Source organism: Cyprinus carpio, chromosome A7 (assembly GCF_018340385.1).
Source record: "Cyprinus carpio isolate SPL01 chromosome A7, ASM1834038v1, whole genome shotgun sequence".
NCBI classification, from domain to species: Eukaryota; Metazoa; Chordata; class Actinopteri; order Cypriniformes; family Cyprinidae; genus Cyprinus; species Cyprinus carpio.
In genome coordinates this window covers 25210445-25234508 of record NC_056578.1, presented here as the reverse complement: position 1 = coordinate 25234508, position 24064 = coordinate 25210445, and the positions used below count along the sequence as shown (strand labels likewise).

Below are 24064 nucleotides of genomic sequence, written 5' to 3'. Positions count from 1 at the left end.
AATGAACTCTGGCCATGTGTTTCAGCATTCTCTGGCTTTCGTGTATGTACATGAAAATAATTTCAAAACAAATTTATGCACAAGTATACACAAGCAAAAGTTATTACAAAATATTAGATTAAACCATGTGTAAAGTAGTAATTTATCTAACATAACACTTGCCAACAACACTAAGGTTTCAGAAAGGACATTTTGTGTGGTCATTTCAGAAATCCAATACATACAGAACAGATTCTTAATGAAAGTAATGCAACAGTAAGACAGATGGAGCAGAATGTGCTACATGTGCAATAACAGCAGGGGGCAGTAGTGTTTTAGCACTGATGTGGCATACAGATCACGTTTTTCCATCATGTTGTTCTGGGCATCTCAAGCCTTCACCTCATTCTCTGGTCACTTTTCAAAATTTAATACACATGTGTTGTAATTTAGAGAAGGTTTCTATAAAAGGGTATAGCAGAATTTCAGAAACATGTTCTGGTCAAGCCTTATTCATTATATCTTTATATTAAGTTAAATTTAAATTAATAATTTGGTACAATGCACTTATTGTGTTCATACATGTTTTTACATTGTATTTGTTTTACATTTGTATTTTTTTATTGTTTTTGAAAGAAATTGCTTACGCTCATAAAGGCTGCATTTATCTGATTAAAAATACAGTAAAAAAAAATAGTAATACTGTGAAATATTGTTTCAGTTTAAAATAACTTTTTCTATTTGAATATATTTAAAATTTTTATTTAGTCCTGTGATGGCAGTGCTTAATTGTCAGCAGACATTAGTCCAGTCTTCAGTGTCACACGATCCTTTAGAAATAATTCAAATATGCTGATTTGCGAATCAATAAATCTTAATAATGTTACAAAAGATTTATTTTTCTATTAACTGTAGTTGCACACCTGATGATGACGTCCTATTATTTCACTGGAAAGAAACAGAAGGAGGTAATGTTATGTAGGTTGCATGTTTATGCAAACATACCTGAGACCAGGAGCCAGTGCTCCACTCTGGAGGACATGTCTGTGTGTTGCAGGGCTGTAGTTGGGCCGGAGCCATTAGTGGACATAAGGAGTGAGCCACAACCTCTTCCCGCTGGTAAGTCACCTTCCTCATGCAACGGATGTTCCGCGTCTGCTGCCCACCTCCACATGCTCTGCTGCACACTCCCCATTTACCTGTCGTCCAACTGTCAAGACAAACAATTTGACCTTCAGATGTGAACCTTGTGTTTGAACATTTCAATACATTTTCACACGGAAGAGGACATTTTACACCCATATGGCACAGACACGTGAGACGCATACACACATGGCCTTTTTCAAACAAAATCTACTTAATGTGATGATCATTAGATTATGAACATTATGATTACTCTCTAAACCCCTTGATGGAGAGACTAATGAAGATTCCATATACATTTATTTGAACCCACCCAACCGCACCCTCTCCTGTATAGGCTAATATGGGCATATACAAACATGCACTTATCCTTTACACTGAAGTTTCCAGCCTAAGAATTGAAATATTAGAGATGCATAAAGAGATGCAGACATCTTGAGTTCATAAATAAAATTTCTAATACTGCACTATATGCACATTACAAAATATTACAAAACAAATATCTGATGGCAAGTAAATGAGACATTTCAAAGTTCTGTAATAGTTTAATCAGTTTCACTACCGCAATATGATTAACAGCAATGTCTTCCTTCTAAATACTTATAAAGTATAAAGTATCAAATAAGCCTTTGGATGCTTTGTGCTTATTTGTGAAATTGTAACAGTGATGAGTTTTCTCAACAAGCTGAGTTTTCAGCTTTCATTCCACAAATCATTCTAAAATGCTGATTTACTGCTTAAAAAAGATTTCATATTATTATTATTATCAATATTGAAAACAGTTATGTTGAAAACTTGGCTGTGGATGAAAAGAGGCTTTAAAATAGAGTTGGGCAGGCTGGGGAGAGATTAGAGCAAATGACAGCTGACAAGAGCCGTGGCCACAACCGGAAAGACGCCCCGGGTCGAGTTCTTAGAAGACCCAGTTCCACCCAACCACTCACACAGACCTGAGCCATGGAGCTGAGCAAAATCCTTTAATGGAGATGGTTAAACTGCCATTTTAACTGAGGGAAGAAACATGATCCACAGCACAATATGCCTTTTCACTCCCCTCGTCCTCTCCTCGCCACATAAATGACAATGTGTCATTGGTCAAAGAGCTGACTTGCCGTGCCTCACTGCAAACCACTGCTGGCGTTTGTTTTAATTTTGTATTTCTGGAATCTTTCAATAACTCACATATTTCAAGCCATACAATTAAAGAAGACATATCTTTGGGGGCAATACTGTGGACTGCTTCACATTTCCGGATATGGTCTGATTTCGCTGGCATTTTCTCCATGTCTACCCAGAATGATGCACCCAGAATAAATACTTGTTCCAAATCACTCAATGAAATTTAAGCTACCGTTGGTCGTACCGCAGGACAAAGGCTGAATTTTTAGCGCTCTCTGAGGAATGGTTTGGGTTTGGAAGCATTTGTAAGTTTAAGAGCACTAAGAGAACCATGTACTTTCCTAAACCTAAGTGACATTTTTTCTTTTTTTTATGCTAAAAATATTACTTTAAACAGACCAAAGCATTTGCTCTAACCACTTTAGCTATGTTTGGTTGTATGATATTGGAAATTGTTTATATTGTTATTCATTACAGTAGTCTTTGGTCTTTTGGGGTGATCATGTACACAACAGTTCAAAAGTTTGCTGTGAGTGAGATTTTTTAAATGTCTTTGAAAGTTTCTAATGCTCACCAAGGCTATATATATATATATATTATATTATTATTATTACAATTTAAACGAACTGTTTTCTATTTTATTATATTTTAAAATCAAATGAATTCCTGTGATAGCAAAGCTTTTCAATTTCTTTCCAAAATCATTCTAAAATGCTGATTTGGTGTGCAAGATATATTTCTTATTATTATCAATGTATTATCAACAGCTGTTGCTTTTTTATTATTAATGCATATTAATTTAATAATTAAGCATATTAATGCATAATAAATGCATCTTCGCTGAATAAAAAAAAAATAATAATAATTTCTTTACAAAAAAATCTTACTGACCCCAAACTTTTGAACAATAGTGTATGTGAGGTTGACAATTCTACAAAAGTCTGGAGAAGAAGAAAAAAACTCCTGAAGCGGTCTGCGCTTGAAGAATGGCGGTTGAACAGAAAAGCAAATACACAATCATTCAACACAACTAACAAACCAAAAGAAAAGAAGGAATATTCAGAGGGCACTGCAAAAGTCTTTAAGGCATGCACATTTATCTTTTCAAGACATTTTAGGGAACAAATCAAGCTGGCCGCTTCTGGGCCTAGCCCGTGTTTGAAGTCACCGCGCTCCACGCTTCACAGAAGCAGCAGGGCAGCATATGCAGCCGGAAGCAAGTCGTCAGACTGAGTCCTGTAGGCCACAGTACGGAGATTAGCGCTCAATTCCTAGCTGGCTAGACGCGCTCAATCCCCACAGGGATGCGGTCTCTCTTGCTCCATAATAAAACATGGACAGACCTGTCAACACTGAAGATATTTGCTGGAAAGATAAGCAGAAGCTTCTGTCTTGCTCTCCTGTTTTGAATGCATGCCCATACTTTTTCTGGAAGTGTTTCCAAAGGATATTTATTTTCCCTTTCCTGCACCTTTTTTTTATTTTTTCTCTTTTCAGCAGTCATAAATCAAAGCACATAAAGCCTCAAACAAATAATGTTTCATGAGTCTGAAGTTGATATCTTAAGGCGGTGATGTCATTCAGTATGGAGAGAAACAGACTCGGCTCTACATACAGTAGGGAAGGTCATTAGTAACTGTCTGAACAATAAACACACTTACAGTATGACCAACACAGAGAGAGAAAAAATCCATTCTGAATGTTGGGAATCTTATGAAGAGAGAAGAAAAAGCACAAGGCCATTTAAGATTTAACGTAATACCCTGTCGTACCTATGTTTGAAAAGCTCTAAAAAGGGATGAAAATTAAAACTCTCTCATCATTTGCTCACGTTCAGGCTGTTCCAAACCTGTTTGACTTTCTTTCTTCTGCAGAACACAAAAGAAGATATTATGAAGAAATTTTTTGAAGATATTCGTAAATGAAAGCAAATGTGTCCAAAAACAACACTGACTTTCACTGTCAGAACAAAACAGACATTTTTCATAATATGTTCTTTTGAGTTCTGCAGAAGAAGTAAAAAGTCATACAGGTTTAAAAAAAAAAAAAGAGTAAATGATGGTAGAAGTTTCATTTTTGGAGGAATTATCCTTTTAGTAGCTTTTCCAATGTAGGTATGACAGAGTAACTAACTTATTGTCTGACCCACAGGATGGTGATGTCATTGAGCTGTGACGGCAGCAGAATGAGTCTGGGATCACTGGTCATCTCTACTGGCAATCAAAGCCTCTCTGCTCACCATGTAAAAGTGTCATAGGGTTACAGGCAGACATTGGTGGTGAGTGATGGGAACCTGTGCAGTCTGTCTCGACATATCCAGCACCACCGCAGACACGCTGCTCTCCCGTCAACCCTGCTGTTGTTTTCAATTACACTGTTATTGAACTATTTGTCAGGCTTTGAATGGGACTAGCCAAACTGGTTAGAGCTTGTTGCTGTAAGGAAATAATCATATGGTCTTGATTTCCCCTTTTAGCATTGCCTCGCCATAGCCCGCACATTATAATCATTCGCAGCCAACATTTCACACGATGTAAGGCCAAAGAGAAAGAGCAAGCAAGAAGGATGGAGGGAAGAGAGCCAGGAGGGGTAATTTGTTATCAGAGGTCCAGAATGGTGCGTCAATGCCTTTCACTCTGGCAAGTGAGGGATGCAGGGTATGTAGATGCTTCTGTAAGGCAAGAGATCAGTAAATCAAGTCAACTTGAGTGTTGCTCTTGTAGGAATGGCAGCAGGACTCTCAAAAGGAAGATGGACCGGCAGATTGACTTCAGCTTTGAGACACCCAGAGAAAGGATGTTTTGAGCAGTTTCTTAAATAGTCTCCAGAGCCCCAAGGAGGTTTCTGACACCTAGACTGAGAATGTTTTTTCCCAGGGTCCCTTGTGAGATGGTTCCTGCTTTTTTTCTCTCTATTTTCAATGCAAAAAGATCCTTAAGCATATTTTACACACAGTACAATGTGTCTATGCAATTATTTTTCCCATTTTTCTTCCTCTTTTCCAAATATAACACTTATCCTTTTCACTCATAACACTCACTGTAAATATAGTGGGAGACTTCGATAAATATGGTTTTGATTCTTGGAATATTTGAGTAGTAATTTACTGTAGTCACCAAAAAGACAAGACAGAATGAGAAACTAGTATTTGTATGTGTCTATATGCCTTATTATGAAAGCTGGTGTGTGTATGTATGTGGGTTTGAGTTTGTATAATTTAAGAGGTGCGTGTGTGGCAGGCTGTGGCTTGGAGCTGGAGTTTGGGCAGTGAGGGTGCAGTCAGTCCCTGTCTGGAGGCTATGTTAATCCTGTTTTCTTTAAGGAATGAAACAGAGAAAAGAACCCAAGGAAGAACGTGATTTCTCAGAGCTTTAAGCTGGGTTGTGCTCGTGCTAAAGCCACCACAGCTGATTTCAGACAGACATACCAGGGCACTGTGCCCACCAATAGCACTGGAGAGCAGGGTTGTACACCACTGAAAATTAAACTTAGAATGCTTTTTAAATTCCATTTCAATTTTTAAATTTAAATAGAAGTAGCAAACAGGTTTGAAATTAAGGAAGTTGAATCAAAATAAAATGTGAATTAAATACATTTTAACTAGAAAAGGAAGTTTAGACAAAATTAGACCTAAAAAATATATTTGAGATCAGCATGAAATTAAAATTCACAATTTGTTTTCTAAATGCATGTTATTGATCTTACTGTGCATGATTCATGCATACATGCATACATGTTTATTTTATTTATTTCATTTTTTTTATTTTTTTTGATGTCATAATTTTAATTTAAATGTCATTATTTGACCATCTTTAGTGAGAGATTTTTTTTTCCATATTGTGACACCCACCCCTATTATTATTATTATTATTATTATTATTATTATTATTATTATTATTATTATTATTAACAATCAATGGCAATCTTGCATTCAGATCTGCCTCAATCAAATCACCAAACAAATTACAGGACCGAGTACCCAACCTACATTTCTCTTCTAATATCAAAAGGAAGTATACCACAATCTGGAAAAAAAGCACAATCTGTTGCTACTTCCATTATATCATGACTGAAGTTTAAAAGGTCTTTCAAGTCTTATGTGCAGGTTTTATATATTATTTCTTTCCAATTTAACTTCCAATTCAGCAACTGTGTTGTGTGTGAGCAATTCAAATTTGAACTCAAAGACTGAAATGGAGCTAAATCTTAAATTCTAATTTGTGTCCAACCCTGCTGGAGAGAAGCAAGCATTGAACGAGGAATTCAGACAGAATAACACACACACACACACACAGAGACTCTTACTAGGCAGGGCAGGGCTGTGTGTTACACAAATGAGAGCCCACCACAGGTCTGGTCTCAGGGTTGCAGAGTGAAGAGTTGACCTGCATGTTGTGATCCTGCAAACAAATGGCTTTCATCGAGACCCGACCTGAAAGAGATATAGAGAGATACAGATGAGTATAAACACAACTATTCTCTTTGGACATTTTGCAGAAATCCATCTCTATAACCAAGCCTAACATATGTCTTTATCATGCGATAAACTAATGCCTCCTCTGAACAATCTTTTGAAAAGGAAAGCTTGGAGCACACTGTCCTTGAATAGTCTTTCTGGGATTATGGCAACTCAGTATGAACGGGAGTACTGTAGTGTGGCTTCTCTTGTGGCAAACAAAGCTGGGTCTCTGTCAGTGTGAGAGGCCAGAAGGGGCGGCCCAGAGGTCTGCTCTAAAGAAAAGCATGAATAAAACTGTGTGAGAGCGCAGATAGAGATCTGTGCTCTGGGCTTGTCATAGTGCTGACTGTCTGCCACCATCACTCAGACAACTGACTGTGAATGGAGAAGCCACCACCACAGAGATAAGCCAATGAGATTGAGAGGTCTGGAAGAAGATGGGGCCAACTTTTGTTTTTGATTTTTGATCCCCACTGCATTCAAGCATGCTCGGGTAACCCCACTGCTCAAGAAACCTACATTAAAAACTTCACTTACAGATAGCTACAGACCTGTCTCTCTCCTTCCATTCATAGCGAAAAACCTTTGAAAGAGTTGTTTTCAACCAGATATCATTGTTTCTCTCTAACCAGTCTGGTTTCAGGTGTGGCCATTCAACTGAGACTGCGCTACTGTCAGTCATGGAAGCCCTGCGGATTGCAAAAGCTGATTCCAAATCATCAGTTCTTATTCTGCTGGATCTATCTGCTGCTTTTGACACTATCAGTCATCAGATACTCCTGTCTGACCTCTCATCACTGGGTATCACAGGGAATCCACTTCCCTGGTTTTTAATCCTATCTCACTGGTAGGTCTTTCAGGGTGGCTTGGGGAGGGGAGGCATCCAAAGCACTTCAACTTGTCACTGGGGTTCCTCAGGGATCAGTTCTTGGACCCCTCCTCTTCTCCATATACATGACATCACTGGGTCCCATCATACAGGCATATGGCTTCTCCTACCATTGCTATGCTGATGATACACAGCTCTATCTTTCATTTCAACCAGATGATCCAACAGTGGCTGCACGGATCTCAGGCTGCCTGCTGGACATCTCGGCATGGATGAAAGAATATCACCTACAGCTCAACTTGGCAAAGACTGAGCTTCTTGTCTAACCTGCCACTCCAACTCTACAGTATGATTTCTCCATCCAGCTAGGTTCTTCTACAATTACCCCATCAACTTCAGTCAGAAATCTTGGTGTAACCTTTGATGACCAGCTGACCCTCAAAGACCACATTGCAAAGACTGCTCGATCTTGCAGGTTTGCATTGCAGAACATCAGAAAGATCAGGCCCTTTCTAACGGAGCATGCAGCACAACTTCTTGTCCAGGCCCTTGTCATTTCTAGGCTGGACTACTGCAGTGCTCTTCTGGTTGGAGTTCCATCAAACACAATCAAACCTCCAGATCCACTAGTGAGCGACGCCTTGTGGTACCATCACAGAGAGGCTCAAAATCACTTTCCAGAACATTCTCGTTCACCATTCTTGGTTGGTGGAATGATCTTCCAACCCCTATCTGGAATGCGGAATCCCTGACATTTTCAAACGACAGTTGAAAACTCATCTCTTCCGAAGCTATTTGATTTCATCATCATCATAAAAAAAAAATTGTCTTTCTCTTTATTTATTCCTTCTCTTTCTAGCTTGTACTTATTTGAACAATTTCTAAAACTTGGAATTACAAGCACTTCCTGTGTCTGTTTGCCTCTTTAAGAAGAATCGCTTTATGTATCCCCCAATTGTAAGTCGCTTTGGATAAAAGCATCTGCAAAATGACTAAATGTAAATGTGATTTTTTTTATTTATTTATTTATTTTTTATTCAGGTCATAAAGGTGTGTTTGATGGACCTGGACAAACACACACACATACACTTCCTTCCTCACCCCCACACAACCACAGAAACTCAGCTCTCTCACACTTGAGTCAACAAAGCAAACATTTACTGTACATAAGGCAACAACTCACCCCCAGCACAAGGCGCCGAGCAGTCAGAGCGCACCACAGACCAGGTGTAGTTGTGCTTCTTCTCAGGATGTGGTAAAGTGTATTCCCATGATATACCAGGATTTTTACCCTGAAGAAGAATCTGTGGAGGAGAAGAGATGGACATAGGTTGGTGAAAACAATCAAGCGACGGGCTTCTGTCTATCCAAGTATACACGACTGTTCAAAAGCTTGAAGAAACTGACAGAAATATAATATTTTTTAAATACTGATTCTACAAGGATGCATTAAATTGGTGAAAAAAATAAATAAATGTAATTTAAAATGTTACGAATTATTTCTATTTTAAATATACTGTTCATAAAAGAATCCTAAAAAAAACATCTTCAACATTGATAATAATACATAATAAATGTTTCTTGAGCAGCAAATCAGCATATTAAAATGATTTCTGGATGATCATGTGACACTGAAGACTGGAGTAACAGCTGCTGAAAATTCTCAGCTCATTGTGAAATACAATGTTGCTATTTTTACTTTTACTATTTTTTTTTCTTTTATTTTTGATTAAATAAATGCAGCAATGATGAACATAAGAAACTTATTTTCAAAAACATAAAAAAAAAAGTATTACTAACCCCATACTTTTAACAGTAGTGGACATAAAACAAAAAACAATCGAATATGTGAAGGATTCAAATACACACCATGCATCACCTCTGTCTTTTGAAGCAAGCACTCAATAATGAAAAAAAGGTCAAACTCCAATCACATTATCTATATCTGTTAGTTTGAATATGCAATGGTATGACTTCAGTTGTTTACACAACGAACTGCTAAAATGCATGCAAACGTGCTGATTTTCTTGTTAGTGTACTCATATTCCAGCAAGGGAGAAGCTGCCAGAGTGTCTGCTACTGTTTTGTGGCTGTAGCTCCACTGGGATTGAGATGACACCACAGCTCCTAGCGACGCTGATCTGAAGGGATGCTTGAATTAGTTTGTCTATGTGTCTGAACTGAAGCTTGTCAGCTTGGAAAACGGCACAAGTGGACCAAACTGGTGGTTGGGTGAATCTGAATATTTTCATATAGTGGTGTGCTGTGATACTTTATTTCCCAGCAAGTTTTACACTGATGTTTATGTTTCAGTAGGCCTGTATGCTATAGTTTTGGTGGCTGTTCCTGGAGAAGATCTTGTACTCATTCATGTGAGACCAGACCACAGAGGAAGTTCAGTCAGTTCCACACTAAATCTGTGCCCAAGGCCAAAGAGGACAGACTGAGGATAACTCTAATGGAGTGGAAAAGTTCTCAGACAAGAAGAGGACCTTTGTTTTTACTCAGACTTTGCCACATTGGGATTTTCCTCAGACTGTTTATAAGAAGAAAAAAAATGCAATGACACCAAATTCACTGGAACTGGTAAACCACTAAACTATATGTAGAGCTAAACAAGGATCGAATCTTAAGGGTCACTGGAGAGTTGCAGCAGTGTTTACTCAAGGCAACGGTGATTGCAAGGCAGCCCAAATTTCTCTTAAGTAAGAGTGTGAACTTAAGTAGTGGATTAGGCAGATGCCACCCATCCTCTAATTACTATGGACTTACCCTCAGTTAATGTTTTAAACAGGAAGTGTGTGGCAGGCTGCTGCTGATGTGGGAAGATTATGCTTATATCAGTCACAATAAACACAATAAACCAGTCTCAACGCTCTGTCAGATTATCGGTTTAGGTAAAACTATCCAAAATCTTTACTAGCCAAACTTCGGTTAAATTTAGTGTCATGAATTTATGCTTTACATTACAGATGGAGAGGTATGAATTCATGTGAATTCATGTTTCATGTTCAATGAGATGCAGGTGGATGTTGAGACAGAACCACTAACTGAAAGTAACTCAAGTACGTCCAGACCTGTAGAAGAGGAAATAATCTATCAACAGAACAGCAGAAGATATTGTGTGGTATTTGAAGGTTGGAGGATTTCCAGAGGAAGTAAAACAAGTATACTGAAACACAGTGGCAAGTTAGCAAACTTTTTAACATACTGTATCTTGGCTCACTCTCCCTCTGAGTGTCCAGGCTGAATCTATTGCCCTGGAAGCGGTCTGTAAGACCCTGCACACTGTTCAAAGCTGGTCCAGATTTACAGTTGGCACTAAACACAGAGCAACTATTCCAGAATCAGGCTCAGGAGGAGGTCTCTGATCCATCTGTCCATTGCACCATGTCTGCGCTCTGATATAGGAAGTCTAGAGTTACAGTCTTAACATATGCAACAAGAATCACAATTTTAAACATCAATTCAACATGCAAAACAACCTTCCCCATCCAAATACTGTAAAAGCTAGTTTTCTGATGCTTCCTTGCATCGTGTTTTGTTTATGTTGCAATGAAAGCTTCATCTAATTTGCATCTAACGCCCCTCTTTCGCTCTAGACATTCTGAATAATGACGGAAAATCTGGAGTAATTACTAAACTACAGGACTACTAGGACAGGTTCATTATCAAGCACTCCCAGTATAGGGTTACTACACAAAAATCCATCTGTGCCCTGACTAGAAGCGTAGCAGTTTCTACCATCAAGAAGAAACGAGTGAATGAAAGACTGATGAATGGGAGCACATTTAAATTAATCACTCTGGGCTGGCATGACCCTCTTAAGACATGCCACAAGAATGTCAATACTTAAATAAATCCCAAAAAAGAGTTTAAATCAGAAGCATGTCAAGTTTGAAAGGAACTGCTCCGTTCGCATTTCTCAAAATGCATTTTCCTAAGCATTCAGTAAGGGTCTTGAAGCTGATACTTATCCATTAAAACGAGAGATCCAGCCAAGCTTAATTGACCAGCTGCTTCCCTCGAATCGTGACCCCAAGCCTCTCTGATCTACTGAGTTCAATTGCAGAAATCTTTTAATCTCTCTCTACCCTACTCTTCTTTTTGAAATTACAGAGCATACTTAGAGAGATTAATGCCAACTCATCTGCAAATCAGACCTTTGCTGCCACCACCCATGCACCCTGGGGAAACTGTAATGAAGAGAGGGCATGTGGGCTGAAGGGGAATGCTGCATGCACATAAAGCACAGGTTGAGTGCGGTGCAGATCAAAGGCCGGTAAATTAGTTCAAAATGAAAGTGTATTAAATGAAGCATGCCTAACTTTTGTACAAATTACACAACAACACCTGCAATAGTATCAAGGCCAAATTGATTTTTAACAGCTTGAGGAGTTGGTAACAAAAGAAATTTGGATGTATGATATAATGGATCTGCATTTGTTTTAACTGGTAAGTGAAGTCATCCAAACATGCCATCATGATATTCTTTCTTGGAGTCAAAATTATTCATTCAAACTTTAACATGACTTTATGATGGTTACAATACAGATTGCAACAGCATAATGCTACAGCATTTTTCTTTATTTTAGTCTTGTGTTGTTACAATCATAACTTAATGTTCTATAGATTTTGACATAACATAGACAGACATAACATAACATCTATTTTAAATCTTGACTAAATTTCTAGTGAGTTTGACATCAAATTATCTCAAGATCTTATTAATTTTTCCTTAACATCAATGTAAGCAAAGCTGTTTTCTTGAGCTTTTGACTTAAAAGTTGTTTTCTCGTGTTTTTTCTTTGCCTGGAGGTAACAAATCTATTTCTAACTGTAATATATAAATAATGCTGTATCATGGATAAGCAAATTTTCTTTCCAACAGCAAGCTTAACATTTCATATCAGCCCACAGAACAGATCTACTGCAGTATAACACAATGGCGATAAAGGGTTTAAATGATTCTTCTGAAATCTAATTATCTCTCTTATCCCTGCTTCAGATTTGTGCAGATATATGAAGTACTCTTATTATGACTTAATCTCAAAGGGACATCTGAACCCATACTCATCACCCTTCATGTAAGCGGTGCCCTGTGCTGCCCATTAGCACAGCACACAGTGCAGCGAGTTCAAAGCTTAGTGCCATTCACATTGTCGCACCGTTTGATCTCGAATCTCTAAACACTGAAGATGAAAGTCACAATGATAACCTCGGCTCAGGCCTGCAATTAATCCCAAACAGAGGCGTTAGTCTGCTCGTTTGACTCATTTGTGTCCCTTCTCTTCTGTCTCTTTCTAGCTTTCCCTCATTGTTTCTCATCTCTCACTCACCCACTGTCCCTCAGCCTTGTTTTCATCTGACCGCATGGCCACGGCACTCTTGCCAAGACCCTGTCATGGCTAATTCGCTAACAGGTGTCAGGCTGGACGGGGACAGGGTGACTCACTTCAAAGAGCAGGGTCTCATTAGTGGGGCCTGTGGCGTATAGGATCTCAGGATGGTTGAAAGAGCGCTGATAGTTGAACATAGTGCCTGCAAACTGGAACCTGCCAGGCCAGTCCACCGTCCAATCTCCCGTCAGGTAGTAGGTGCCACGCTTCAGGCTGCGGACAGCCAGGTAGCTGGTGGAGATTTCCATCTCCTGCACTCTGATGCTCCTTGCTCCAGCAGGGACCGTCACAACGGGGTAGTATTCTGAAGAGAAGGGGAAAAAGAGAACATAGGTTTGCCATATCTGCTCACTTTTGCAGTTTCTGCATTTTTAAAGGCCAGAGGGAACAGGCATCTTTGAGCTGATGCATTATCACCTCCTTCAGTCGGAGGAGAGCGATGAGGTGCCAGACTGCAGAGCTCTCGCTGTGTAAGTGCTCTAAAAAGTACATTTAAGTTTTCTGGTAAGTCTGAGGAGAGGAGCTATAAAGTGACAGACTTGCTCATACTGCAAGGAATTCTTCTTCTCTTATTTCAGTCTCTGTGATCTTTTATTATATTTTATTAAAGACCACTAGTTCTCAAACTATTTTGATCAAATCAAAAGAATCAAATACCACCCAATTACCTCCGGTGTTCAATCCCCCCTAAAATTGTGAAAGATTCAAAAATTTGGGGTCAGTAAGATTTCATTTTAGGAATAATTTTAAATTGAGAAATTATGTATTAAATTGATTAAAAAAAATAGATTAAAGGTATTTATTATATTACAAAAGATTTCTATTTAAAAAAAAAAAAAAAAAAAAAAAAAAAAAAATTAACTTTCCGTTGATTAAAGAACTTTGTTGATTAAAGAAAAATGTACCACTGTTTTCATTAAAATATTAAGCAGCCCAACTGTTTTCAGCACTGATAAAATTAAGAACTATAGGTGAGAACCATTGCTTTAGGCATTTTTCTATTATTTTATAATGATTTTCTTTCTCTTGTAGCCTGTTATTCTCTTCAAAATATTGATTTGTTGGAGAAGATCAGAAGGTATGAAAGGAACATGATCTACAAGCACCTTACCATTGGCTCTGTGCTGGAGGGTGTACTGGCCACTGTAGAACGTGCAGGTGGAGTTGTCTCCTTTACAAACGCCACAGGCATCCAAAGCAGCCTTTGATCCCAACACCTGGTCACAGCCCACCGGCTGCACAGGAAAAGTTATTAAAATGAAATTTTCAAACTGACACACACAGTTTAGCCAACTGGGCATATGTCAATCAATTCTCATGCAAAAAAAAAAACAATGGTAAATGTGATGCCAGAAATATGACCTTCTCAGAATAATCACCCCCTCACATACCTTGCATATCCCATCAATGCATATGCCTCCTTTGTAGTCTGAGCAAGATGTCCCATCTTTGACTTTGCTGGACATAGCGAAGAAAAAATCAAAGTCCTCAGCAATGCAGTACAGCTTACAGATGTCCTCTTCTAGATAGGAGATAGATGGGGTGATTAGATCTTATAGCTTCAGAGTGATTTTATGTTAGAATGGTCCTCTCAGTGTGCTGCTATGAAGTTTCATGCATGAAGACATATGGAGCAATGATCCTGTGAACATTTTAAAGACAAAACGCAGGTGGACTTTTATGTAAAATGGAAAACAATTCTTTGAAACACATGCACAAACCCAAACTATCAATGATTCCCATATGTCACTTCATTTTGAGCCTAAGAATGGGATTTCTCTATCAACACAAAGAGTATATGTTGAACGTCACCTGACCAAACCCGGAAAACAAGTGTCATCGCTACCACTTGTCGGAAAATGTGTTAACAGCTGTAAATAATGGAGACATCTATGGACTTTTAATGTAATCAGTTAAACTAGCTAGCTGTTTATATTGTTGATGTTTTATTCAATTTTTATATCTAAATGTTAGTAAAAAGAATAAAAAATAAAAAACTTTTAGATGTCACTCCGCATGTGTGATGGACATTGGTTATGATCATCTTTGTATTTAATTTGAAGGCATCTTGAGTAAAACAGCTTCATATTTAATGGAAAATTTGCAAAATGCTTGAACAGGAATCGTCGAGACCTGTTTAACAGAATACGGAAGTCTGCCGCACATAAACCCTATTGCTGTACAAAATAAATTAAAAACATTTTTATTAAATTCAATTACGTCATAAATCACATTATGCATAATTTATTCCTAGCAGACACAATGCAATTGTGTATTGCTGTCTAGTGCTAATTACTGGGCATGTTTAAGCTGTGTGTGATTGGCTGTGAAGCAACTGGAATGTTCACCACACTGTAGAGAACATACCCACAGAAAACATGTTGCACTAAAATTTAAAACTCTGTTACCAATTGGCCCATAAAGCTGGAATGCAAGAGGGGCAACTCTATCCAACTCTCCCACAAAGTAAAAAATATGGGTCCATACATATCAGAGATGCATCTGCGTCCACACACATATCCAGGCTCATCCAATACAGCAGCTCAGTATGAACCATTACATTTTTTTTAACATATTAGATCATAATTATTGTGCTTATACTTCAAAGGAAAACAAATGATGTTGTTACAGACTTACGGGTGTCGCTGAAAGGGAAGCTAAACCGAACAATAAACGCTTAATTCTGAATAATGCACCTAAAAGTAAAGAGGAGCCCAAGAGGAACTTAACAACAGGACATGTTAATCCAATTTGATCTAGCTCCAAAATCTCAGTCAGATAGGGTTTAGTGTTTCCTAACACCTGTACTAGCCACTGAAACACACAACCTACTGATCAGAGCACTGAGCTCCATTCACCCCACTGAAACCCCTGGATACACTGATGAGGTCTTTCTAGCAGGAGACAGCTCAGCATCTCCTCTGAGGTCTTTCTCATTAGTTTTACAAAATCTGACAGGACAGTACATAATTGTTCCTATCCTTTCCCTTTTTCACTCCCAGTCCATTAACTCATAAGAAAGCCCAAACACACAAACAGGGTCCTATTCAGGTCCAAACCTGCCTACAAGGTCGATCAGTGCACTGCTCTCACAGAACGAGTGGATACATGTTTCAAGTCCAAATCCATGCATAGCTTAGTCAACACACATTAGGTGAGATGAATCGCTTGGGTGGAATATATTTGTCCTATGTAACAATCTCAATACGTTCTGTCAGAAACAAATTAGAATGATTACTATTTAAAAACACACCTGTTCTTGCTGACTCACATATCAAGCATTAAAAACTAAGCAGGCAAGGTCTGAGATGAATGTTCTTTAGAGGTTTGTTGTTAGTTATGTCAGACAAGGGTGCATATACTGTTCAAAATTATATATTTAATTGATAAAGTGTGACAATACAGATTTTAAAAGTTTTCTATTTCAAATAAATGTTGTTCTTTTTAGTGCTACATTCCACAGATAATCCTGAAATGTATCCCATTTCCATAAAAATATTAAGCAGCAGAACTGTTTTTTAAAATGGTTAATAATATGAAATGCTTCTTGATCACCAAATCAGCATAATAGAATGATTTCTGAAGGATCATGTGGCACTAAAGACTGGAGTAATGGCTGCTAATTTAAATGTAACATTTAACAATATTACGGTTTTATTGTATTTTTGATAAAATAAATGCAGCCATGGTAAGTATAGAAAGACTTTTTTTTTAACATTAAAAAAAAAAAAATCTTACAGCCCCCAAACATTAGAATGGTATATTATATTATATTATATTATATTATATTATATTATATTATATTATATTATATTATATTATATTATATTATATTATATTATATTTTATTTTATTTTATTTTATTTTATTTTATTTTATTTTATTATTTAAAATGTGACTGAACTCATACATTTATTATACATTCTTTTTTTTTCTTTTTTTTAAGTGTGATTCTCGCTCATCCAGTAAATGAAGACGCATGGGGATTTTGAACCCAGCAGAGGTTTACTGTGCTCTCTTCCAGCTGTTAATGAGACATTTGCTTTTGTTCGTAATGAATGCATTAAGGCCCAAATATCTCCCATACCTTCCACTTTGGTGTATGGCTTCCATTTGTAGTACCATCCCCTGAAGGGTTTGCTGTTGTACTCGGCACACTGCTGAGCTCTGAAGTCCACTCCATTGGGCTGGCATCGCTTAGTGTTACACAGCTGGTGCAGTCGACCGGGGCCTTGGCAGAACTTGCCGTTGTGCTGTGGGTGGGTGAAACAACCAGCAATTAGCACAAATGAACATGGAAGCAAGGAGAGAGAGCGAGAAGAAGAGAAGAAACAGATGTGCCTCAGCAAGCATTCAACATGCAAGAGGAATGACAGCCATTCAGTATTTTTTGGAAGAGAGGCTGGTGAGATGCATTTCATATGATTTGCATTAGCATCTGCACTAAGGGAATGTCTTTGTGTATTATCAGTGATGTGTCTGACTGAATCACATCCCAACTGACAGCTGTAAAAGATATAAAGTATTTGGGATTCAATTCCATTCATGACTTGGACTCGCCTGTGTTTTCAACAGCTATGATTTTTGAATAATAAACGTCAACGAGAATAAGACAGCACGCAGCTGTGTTGGTGTACTTTACACATTGTGTTATCTGAGTCAACTTGCTTGCAGGCAAATAGGAAACCTGGCTGAAAATGTTTTGTTTTGAATGGTCCCTACCATGTTTTCTTAACTAGTTAACCAACAAGCTGACACTGATAAACAGTGATAGGCTTTTTCTGGCTGATCTAGCAAAAAACAACCACCAAACTAACATAACCCTGCTTGAACCAACATGGAATTTCATTTATTCAACTTTACTTCTCTGAAATCTGTAATGGCCAACTCTTGCAAGCAAGGCTGGATATCATAAAAGGTCAGCCCTCAGGCTCTGGACAATGTGTTTGAACTGTCACCCTGTCTTGCTGAGGCAGCTTGAGGCTCTTGAAGAGCGTTAGCCTCCTCCCAATGCCACAGGAATGCATCCAAGTGCCACATGAAGCAGACAGTCACCATCTTTCCTGGGGAAAAGCGATCCAGCAGCTCCTGTAACAGAGGCTGTGAGACTGGAGGCATGCTTGCGGCATGGCTGCATGTTTTAAAGTGGAAGACTCTTGGGTACCCTCTTGTAGCCTAACCTCAAAGCAAAGGACTGTGCCATGGGCCTGCCAATCTGTGTGTGTGTGCCTGTGCATGTTCTTTTAGTCTCTGGCCTTTAGCTTTTTATTGCATGTTCACACTTGAGGTTAGGAAACCGCTCACAGAGAGGACAGATGAGCCTTCCACGCACTCTTAAAAATCACTCATCATCTTTATGCATGTACACTAGTGATCAAACAGAGAAAGCATGGGGAAAATACACACAGTAAGATATATGAATTACTTTTCTTCTGAAAACTGACAACATAATTCTATTGTCTAGAACAGCCATTTTTAAAACTGTGGGTCTTGACCCGCTAGTGGGTTGCAGATTGGGAATAAGTAGGTCACTAGAATGGTGGTGGGTTCAGATGCACGCAAAAATACAGAGAGACAAATTGAACAAAAGACTCTAAAGAGTTGATTATTTTATTGAATTGTTTAAAAAGAATCTGAGTTACCGGTTTGATGAACCTTCATTTATATAACTCACCAAATCCATTAGAGTGGCTACTGAATCAACATATGAAGAGTTCAGATGCAAAACCGTCTAAAAGCCATCTGAAATTTTCTTCTGAAATTAGCATTTTTAGCAAGCTCCTGTGTTTATGTTAAGTTATTTCACTTTAATGGCAATGAGAAGAAACTATTCAATGACATTAAAGTGAATTTACTGAACATAAACACAGCAGCCGAATAAAAATGCTAATTTTAAAGGAAATTTTCAAATGGCTTTTAGAGGGTTTTGCATCTGAACTCTTCATATGATTCACTTACTGAACTGCATATTCTAGCATTTTTGAACTTCTGGGTCCATCCTGTGATAGTCAGTGGGTTTTTGGTTAAATGCCAAAAATAGGGTCAGTGGTTAACATAAGCTTAGCATATTTTTATGTTGCATTTTACAACATAAAAAACATCAGTAAAACCCCACTTGTTATTTTTTAAGCTTCTATGTGTCTTGAAAAAAGGCTTAAGCTAACAAGTGGCTAAATAGGACTACCGAGGTTTTCATGCAGAACAGGTAAACTCATCTACTCACTAATGCACTTTTACAGCCTCATTGTGTTTATTCTTGGCTCCTCGCAAACTAAGCTAACTAAAATATTACAGCTTGTAAATTTGAAATATCAAAAGATTTGTTGGAAACTTGCTGGTGACTTTGAAGTTGTTATATAGGCAATTACAATATTTAAATTTTTTTTTCTTTCTTTTTTTTTTTTTTTACTAAAAAGTTTTTGGTGGGTCTCAACGAGATTATACTTCTCTAGGTGGATCCTGGCAAGAAAACTCTGAGGAACCTTGATCTATGGGTGCCTATAAATATACTGCATTGGAAAATTCTGCCTCACTTTTCAGAAGAAGTCAGTGAGATCAATGATAGTCTAACAGTGCTGTCAGACGGCTGTTTGTGCATGTCTGCTTTTGTTTTTGAAGCAGATTTCAGGCTGATCCTATTAGAGCTTTAGTGACAGTGTACTATAGGCCCATATGGTAGAGCACTTACAAAAACACACAAAGCACAGAGAGAGATTGAAAGAGGAGAGGCAGGGGAGAAAGCCAAGTGCATGTTTTATGATTATATGTTGAAATAACTGTGCCCAAATCAATTTAGTGCTACATGCTAAACTTCACACAAGAGTTGTTGGCAAAAGGGAACATTATTCTCTTTTCTCTTTGTCGACAAGACTTTGTAGCACTGTTTCCTAACTGGGGAATGTTAAAGTACTAAATGTAAAAGTCAGGGGGCACAGGGTCACCCTGTCTGTCTGCTTGCCTGAATCTCCCTAAAACTCCCCACCTAGGCCCACATCCTTCTCTACCTCACTCTCTCAATACATCTCCCATCTGTAATCAAACCCTCATTATGCCCACACTGTTAGCCATTAGATATCCACTTTAAAGTCAAGTCATTAAAACAGAGCCCTCTACATATAAATAAACAAAACCAAACAATGATGCAATGAAATTTAATCATTTGTTTGTTAGGGGCTTTCCGAAGCCCTGAGGGTGATTGTACATGCATCCTACTCTTTCAACTTTGGCCTCTGGTAATGGTGCATTAATGCTACCCATGTTCTCTTAGTTAACACTGTATCCTATACAGTAAACAAACTTCAAAAAAGCAATCCCATCAACAACCATCTACACTACGCTATTGCCAGATGCATTTTTCAAACATTCATATCAAAGACACTTGAACCTGTAAATCTGCCAGCTGAGTATGGATAAAGTCAAGGGAACACATTTATCAGATCATATTTATTGATAAATGATGTTTGAGTGAGATGATATCTTATGCCGCTGGCTTCAGCAGCTGTCTCCTGAGGACCTAATACTGAAGTGATGAGAATGGGGATTCCCCTTGAACATCACCGCCACAAACAGAAGACATACCAACACCTATTCCACTGCAGGTGCTGTCTGAGAGCCGTAAGGGAAAATTGTCCATCAAAATGCCTCTTTTGAAACATTTCCGAGTGAAATAAAACAGATAAAATGTTCTGATCAGCATGAACTCTGCTTTTCATGCAGAATGCAGGCAGATGTTCATGGTTTGCACCTCATAAAAACTGTATGTGTAAATAGCCGCTCATTGAGAAGAGAAGTCAGTTACAATGATCATAGCACACTTGACTACAGTGTGAAAAAAAATAGATATTGTCTTATTTTTACTGAACAATGGGGGGGGGGTGACTCTGATAGCAAAAACAGAGAAAATGTAGGCTAATACCTCCCAAAAATCTCAGATTATAGTGCAAATTATGCCTTAAAAGCAAACCCAGCTGCAGCACCCTTAAGCCTCTTTCAGTGGATCAGACGCCATTGAACTAATATAGACCAACAAAATCAGGACAAAAAATAAAACACCTTTCTTGCAAATGGGAAATGCCTTTTCTTTTCTTTTCTTTTCTTTTCTTTTCTTTTCTTTTCTTTTCTTTTCTTTTCTTTTCTTTTCTTTTCTTTTCTTTTCTTTTCTTTTCTTTTCTAGCAATGTGTTTCCAAAATAATTTAGCAGGATCTCTCCAAATGTTGTGCATCTATGTAAAGGATCTTTAAATCAACCTAATCTTTAAATCTACTTAAACACTTTGTATGAGATCACAATGCATAATATAGATCACATGTGTCCAATTTAATATGTACCCACTTTAACAAACACACAGTGATTTTTGGGATTGGTATTTCTAGGGCATTAATGAAGTTCTCCACCTCATCTCACATCATTTTAAATAGTTTCTTTCTCGCTTTCTTTCTTTCTTTACTGGAACTGTTCATGTCAGACATGTTGGTCTGGCTGTCTAAGGCATTATAAGTATTTCCTATTCCAACAGAAATATGTTAAGATGCTCTAGACAGCCAAATGTTGATGAAGCACAATTCCATGCTCCATAAGCTTGACCAAACCACATGTAGAGCCACCTGTGGTCTATAGAAACCCAATCTCAAATAAACCTGCCACCACATAAAGAGAGGAAGCACCTGAACCTAAACGCACAAAAACTCCATCTGCTATTTGACAGACACTCAAATCTTGAACAATCCTTCTTATATACATATATGTATGTTTATATATGTGTGTGTGTGTGTGTGTGTGTGTGTGTGTGTGTGTGTGTGTGTGTGTGTGTGTGTGTGTGTGTGTGTGTGTGTGTGTGTGTGTGTGTGTGTTCTTTCTCGTGCTGGAAAGATTTTGAACTGTAATTGTCTGAGAACTCTGTAGATACACTGATCCTTTGCGTTCTGAAACTCTGACATAGCAGAATACACTTAATCCAAGATTACGCAGTGTGTCAAAGTTCGGGGGTAATCTAGGAGTTGCAATAGGTCAGTTGGTAAGGAAACACATGTTTCACAATGCTTCCCCCATTCACAGCTAATCTACCATTCACGAAAAAGTGCCATTAACATTTTACTGCAGTGATAATTTTAATTAGCATTAACAACCGGTCAGAGCACAATATAAAAATAACGTCATTTTGCAATCAGAAGTCATATTTATCTGGATTTCCTCTCGTACACGAACACAAACTGATTTTAACCATATTCTTCAAATTCATAATAGTTGGTTCACTCAAACAAATGTAATAATGTGTCAGTATCTTAACATGAATGAGTCTGAAGCACAGTGTCTGATATCTTTGAGTTTTTGGTTACCTGGGGCTGTTGCAGGAACGCTCTCTGTACATGACCCCTCCACCACAGGTACGTGAACAGTCAGACCACTCGGACCAGCCTGACCACTGGCCATGCACTGCTGTAGGACCATGATCACCAAATTTGACACACTGTCCTCTCCGGCACCACTGCATTATGGAAATAAAAAAAGAATAAACATCTTAAAAGCCTGAAAATCATGAGTCAAGTCTTTTTTTACCCCTCTTTATTTCTCACATTGTGCCTTTATATCTTGCAATTACAAACTTATATCTCACAATGTTAAATTATATCTTACAATCTTGCAACTATTTCTTGTAATTATTATTTTATATTATTTCACAGCTCCAACTTTTTATCTTATATTGTGGCTTTACTTCTTATGTTAGACTGGGCTCAATCTCACTGTCTAATAATTCCCTTTTTTACTCTTTTCAAAACAGCCACCAAAATTAGTGTTTGTGTGGTAGATGAGGAGATAGCAGACTACTATCAGACAAACTCATGTTTTAATGTGAAAGAGAAGAGATGGTATGAGAGGAAAAGTGAGGTAAAGGAGAGAGTATATCTGCCGAGAAGATCTTGAGCCTGCTGGTTTGGGATGGGGCCCAGATTTACACCTGGAGAGCAGGACTCGGTCCAGCCAAGCCACACAGTCCCACACATCAGCACCTCTCATCCCCATCAACCAGTGGAAAGGACCAACCATCCTTATGGAACATTTACACAAAGCAAAGAACAATACTGCAGGTGTGCATGAAGAAAAATGGCGAGAGAGACTGGTCAGTTTGTGTTCCTCCTTGAATGGTGGTTCAGTGAGTTCAGACAGAGAAATGGCGAACAGACAAGCACTCACTCACCATGTCTGGTCCGCAGATGGTGCCCTCGGCAGCAGGCATGAACTTGGTCTCACACCGGTGTCCTGTTCTGTGGCACCACAATGATTTACAGATGTCCTGGTGGGCACCAACACACAGAGAGCACAGTCAAAAATGGGCCTACACCCACTGGGAACCCTTCAACCTCCCTGGCTTGCACCTCACCATGCTGACCTCTTGTTTCTACAGCAACGGCCAATCAGCTTTCCCAACAAATAAAAAAGCCTGTCAAAATCAATTACTGTGCTGCCCAAAAGAAACATGCTATTATCGTTGCATTTTGTTTCTTCACACAATATGACGATAATAATGGGTGATGAGGGGTTGGGAGACCGGCCACTGCTGGCCGACGGCCCGATTGCATCTGGCAGACAGTGAGAGAGAGACATGGTTTACAAAAGCTAGTAACACTGGACTCTGGGACATTGGGTAGCTAACACCGCTAGCTCCCACGGCTAATTACATCTCAACGACTTTGTGACAAGGACAGGATGGCTTGGTTGAACAGAAAACAAAAACATTGGCTTTTATCTCTACAATCGTTCTTAATTGAGATGTACAGCTGCCTTCCATCAAGGTTGACGTTTAAGAGGTTTTTCAGAACACGTAGAAGGTCTCCTAAGCACACAAAAGCAACAGGGTTCTCTCAAAGAGGAAGTCCATAGCATGAGAGCTAATCCCACAGATAGACTCTCGCAATGTTCATTTCCCAAGCGCAACTATTTGCATATCAATGTGTGTGTTAGACGCTAAAGGCTACAACAGATGCCAAAGGGGGCCCTGTCCATCTTTGACCATGGACTGTGAATGAAGACTTAGAGTAGATTTTGAGGCAACGGGCTTCCTCTCAGTAGACTGTTTTCTTTCCAAAGCTCAGATGTGGGTTTGTGTTGACCATGACGTCTCCCTACACAAACATTAC

The 24064-nt window shown here is 38.5% G+C and overlaps 1 protein-coding gene across 4 annotated transcripts in view; it reads right to left on the bottom strand.

Moving 5' to 3' along the window:
- The window catches only part of LOC109093410 (A disintegrin and metalloproteinase with thrombospondin motifs 18-like), a 51390-nt gene that overhangs the window by 6529 nt on the left and 20797 nt on the right, over positions 1 to 24064 (bottom strand). For 3 of the 4 annotated variants that reach the window (XM_042760591.1, XM_019107141.2, XM_019107140.2), the window contains exons 11-19: positions 23125 to 23220; positions 22265 to 22413; positions 17016 to 17188; positions 14320 to 14450; positions 14040 to 14163; positions 12985 to 13232; positions 8713 to 8833; positions 6547 to 6673; positions 985 to 1189 (exon numbers count right to left, since the gene is read on the bottom strand). In XM_042760591.1, coding sequence (XP_042616525.1) covers positions 985 to 1189; positions 6547 to 6673; positions 8713 to 8833; positions 12985 to 13232; positions 14040 to 14163; positions 14320 to 14450; positions 17016 to 17188; positions 22265 to 22413; positions 23125 to 23220 — 1374 coding nt within the window. The remainder of the gene's footprint in view (positions 1 to 984; positions 1190 to 6546; positions 6674 to 8712; positions 8834 to 12984; positions 13233 to 14039; positions 14164 to 14319; positions 14451 to 17015; positions 17189 to 22264; positions 22414 to 23124; positions 23221 to 24064) is intronic. The other variant, XM_042760590.1, reaches the window with a different exon arrangement.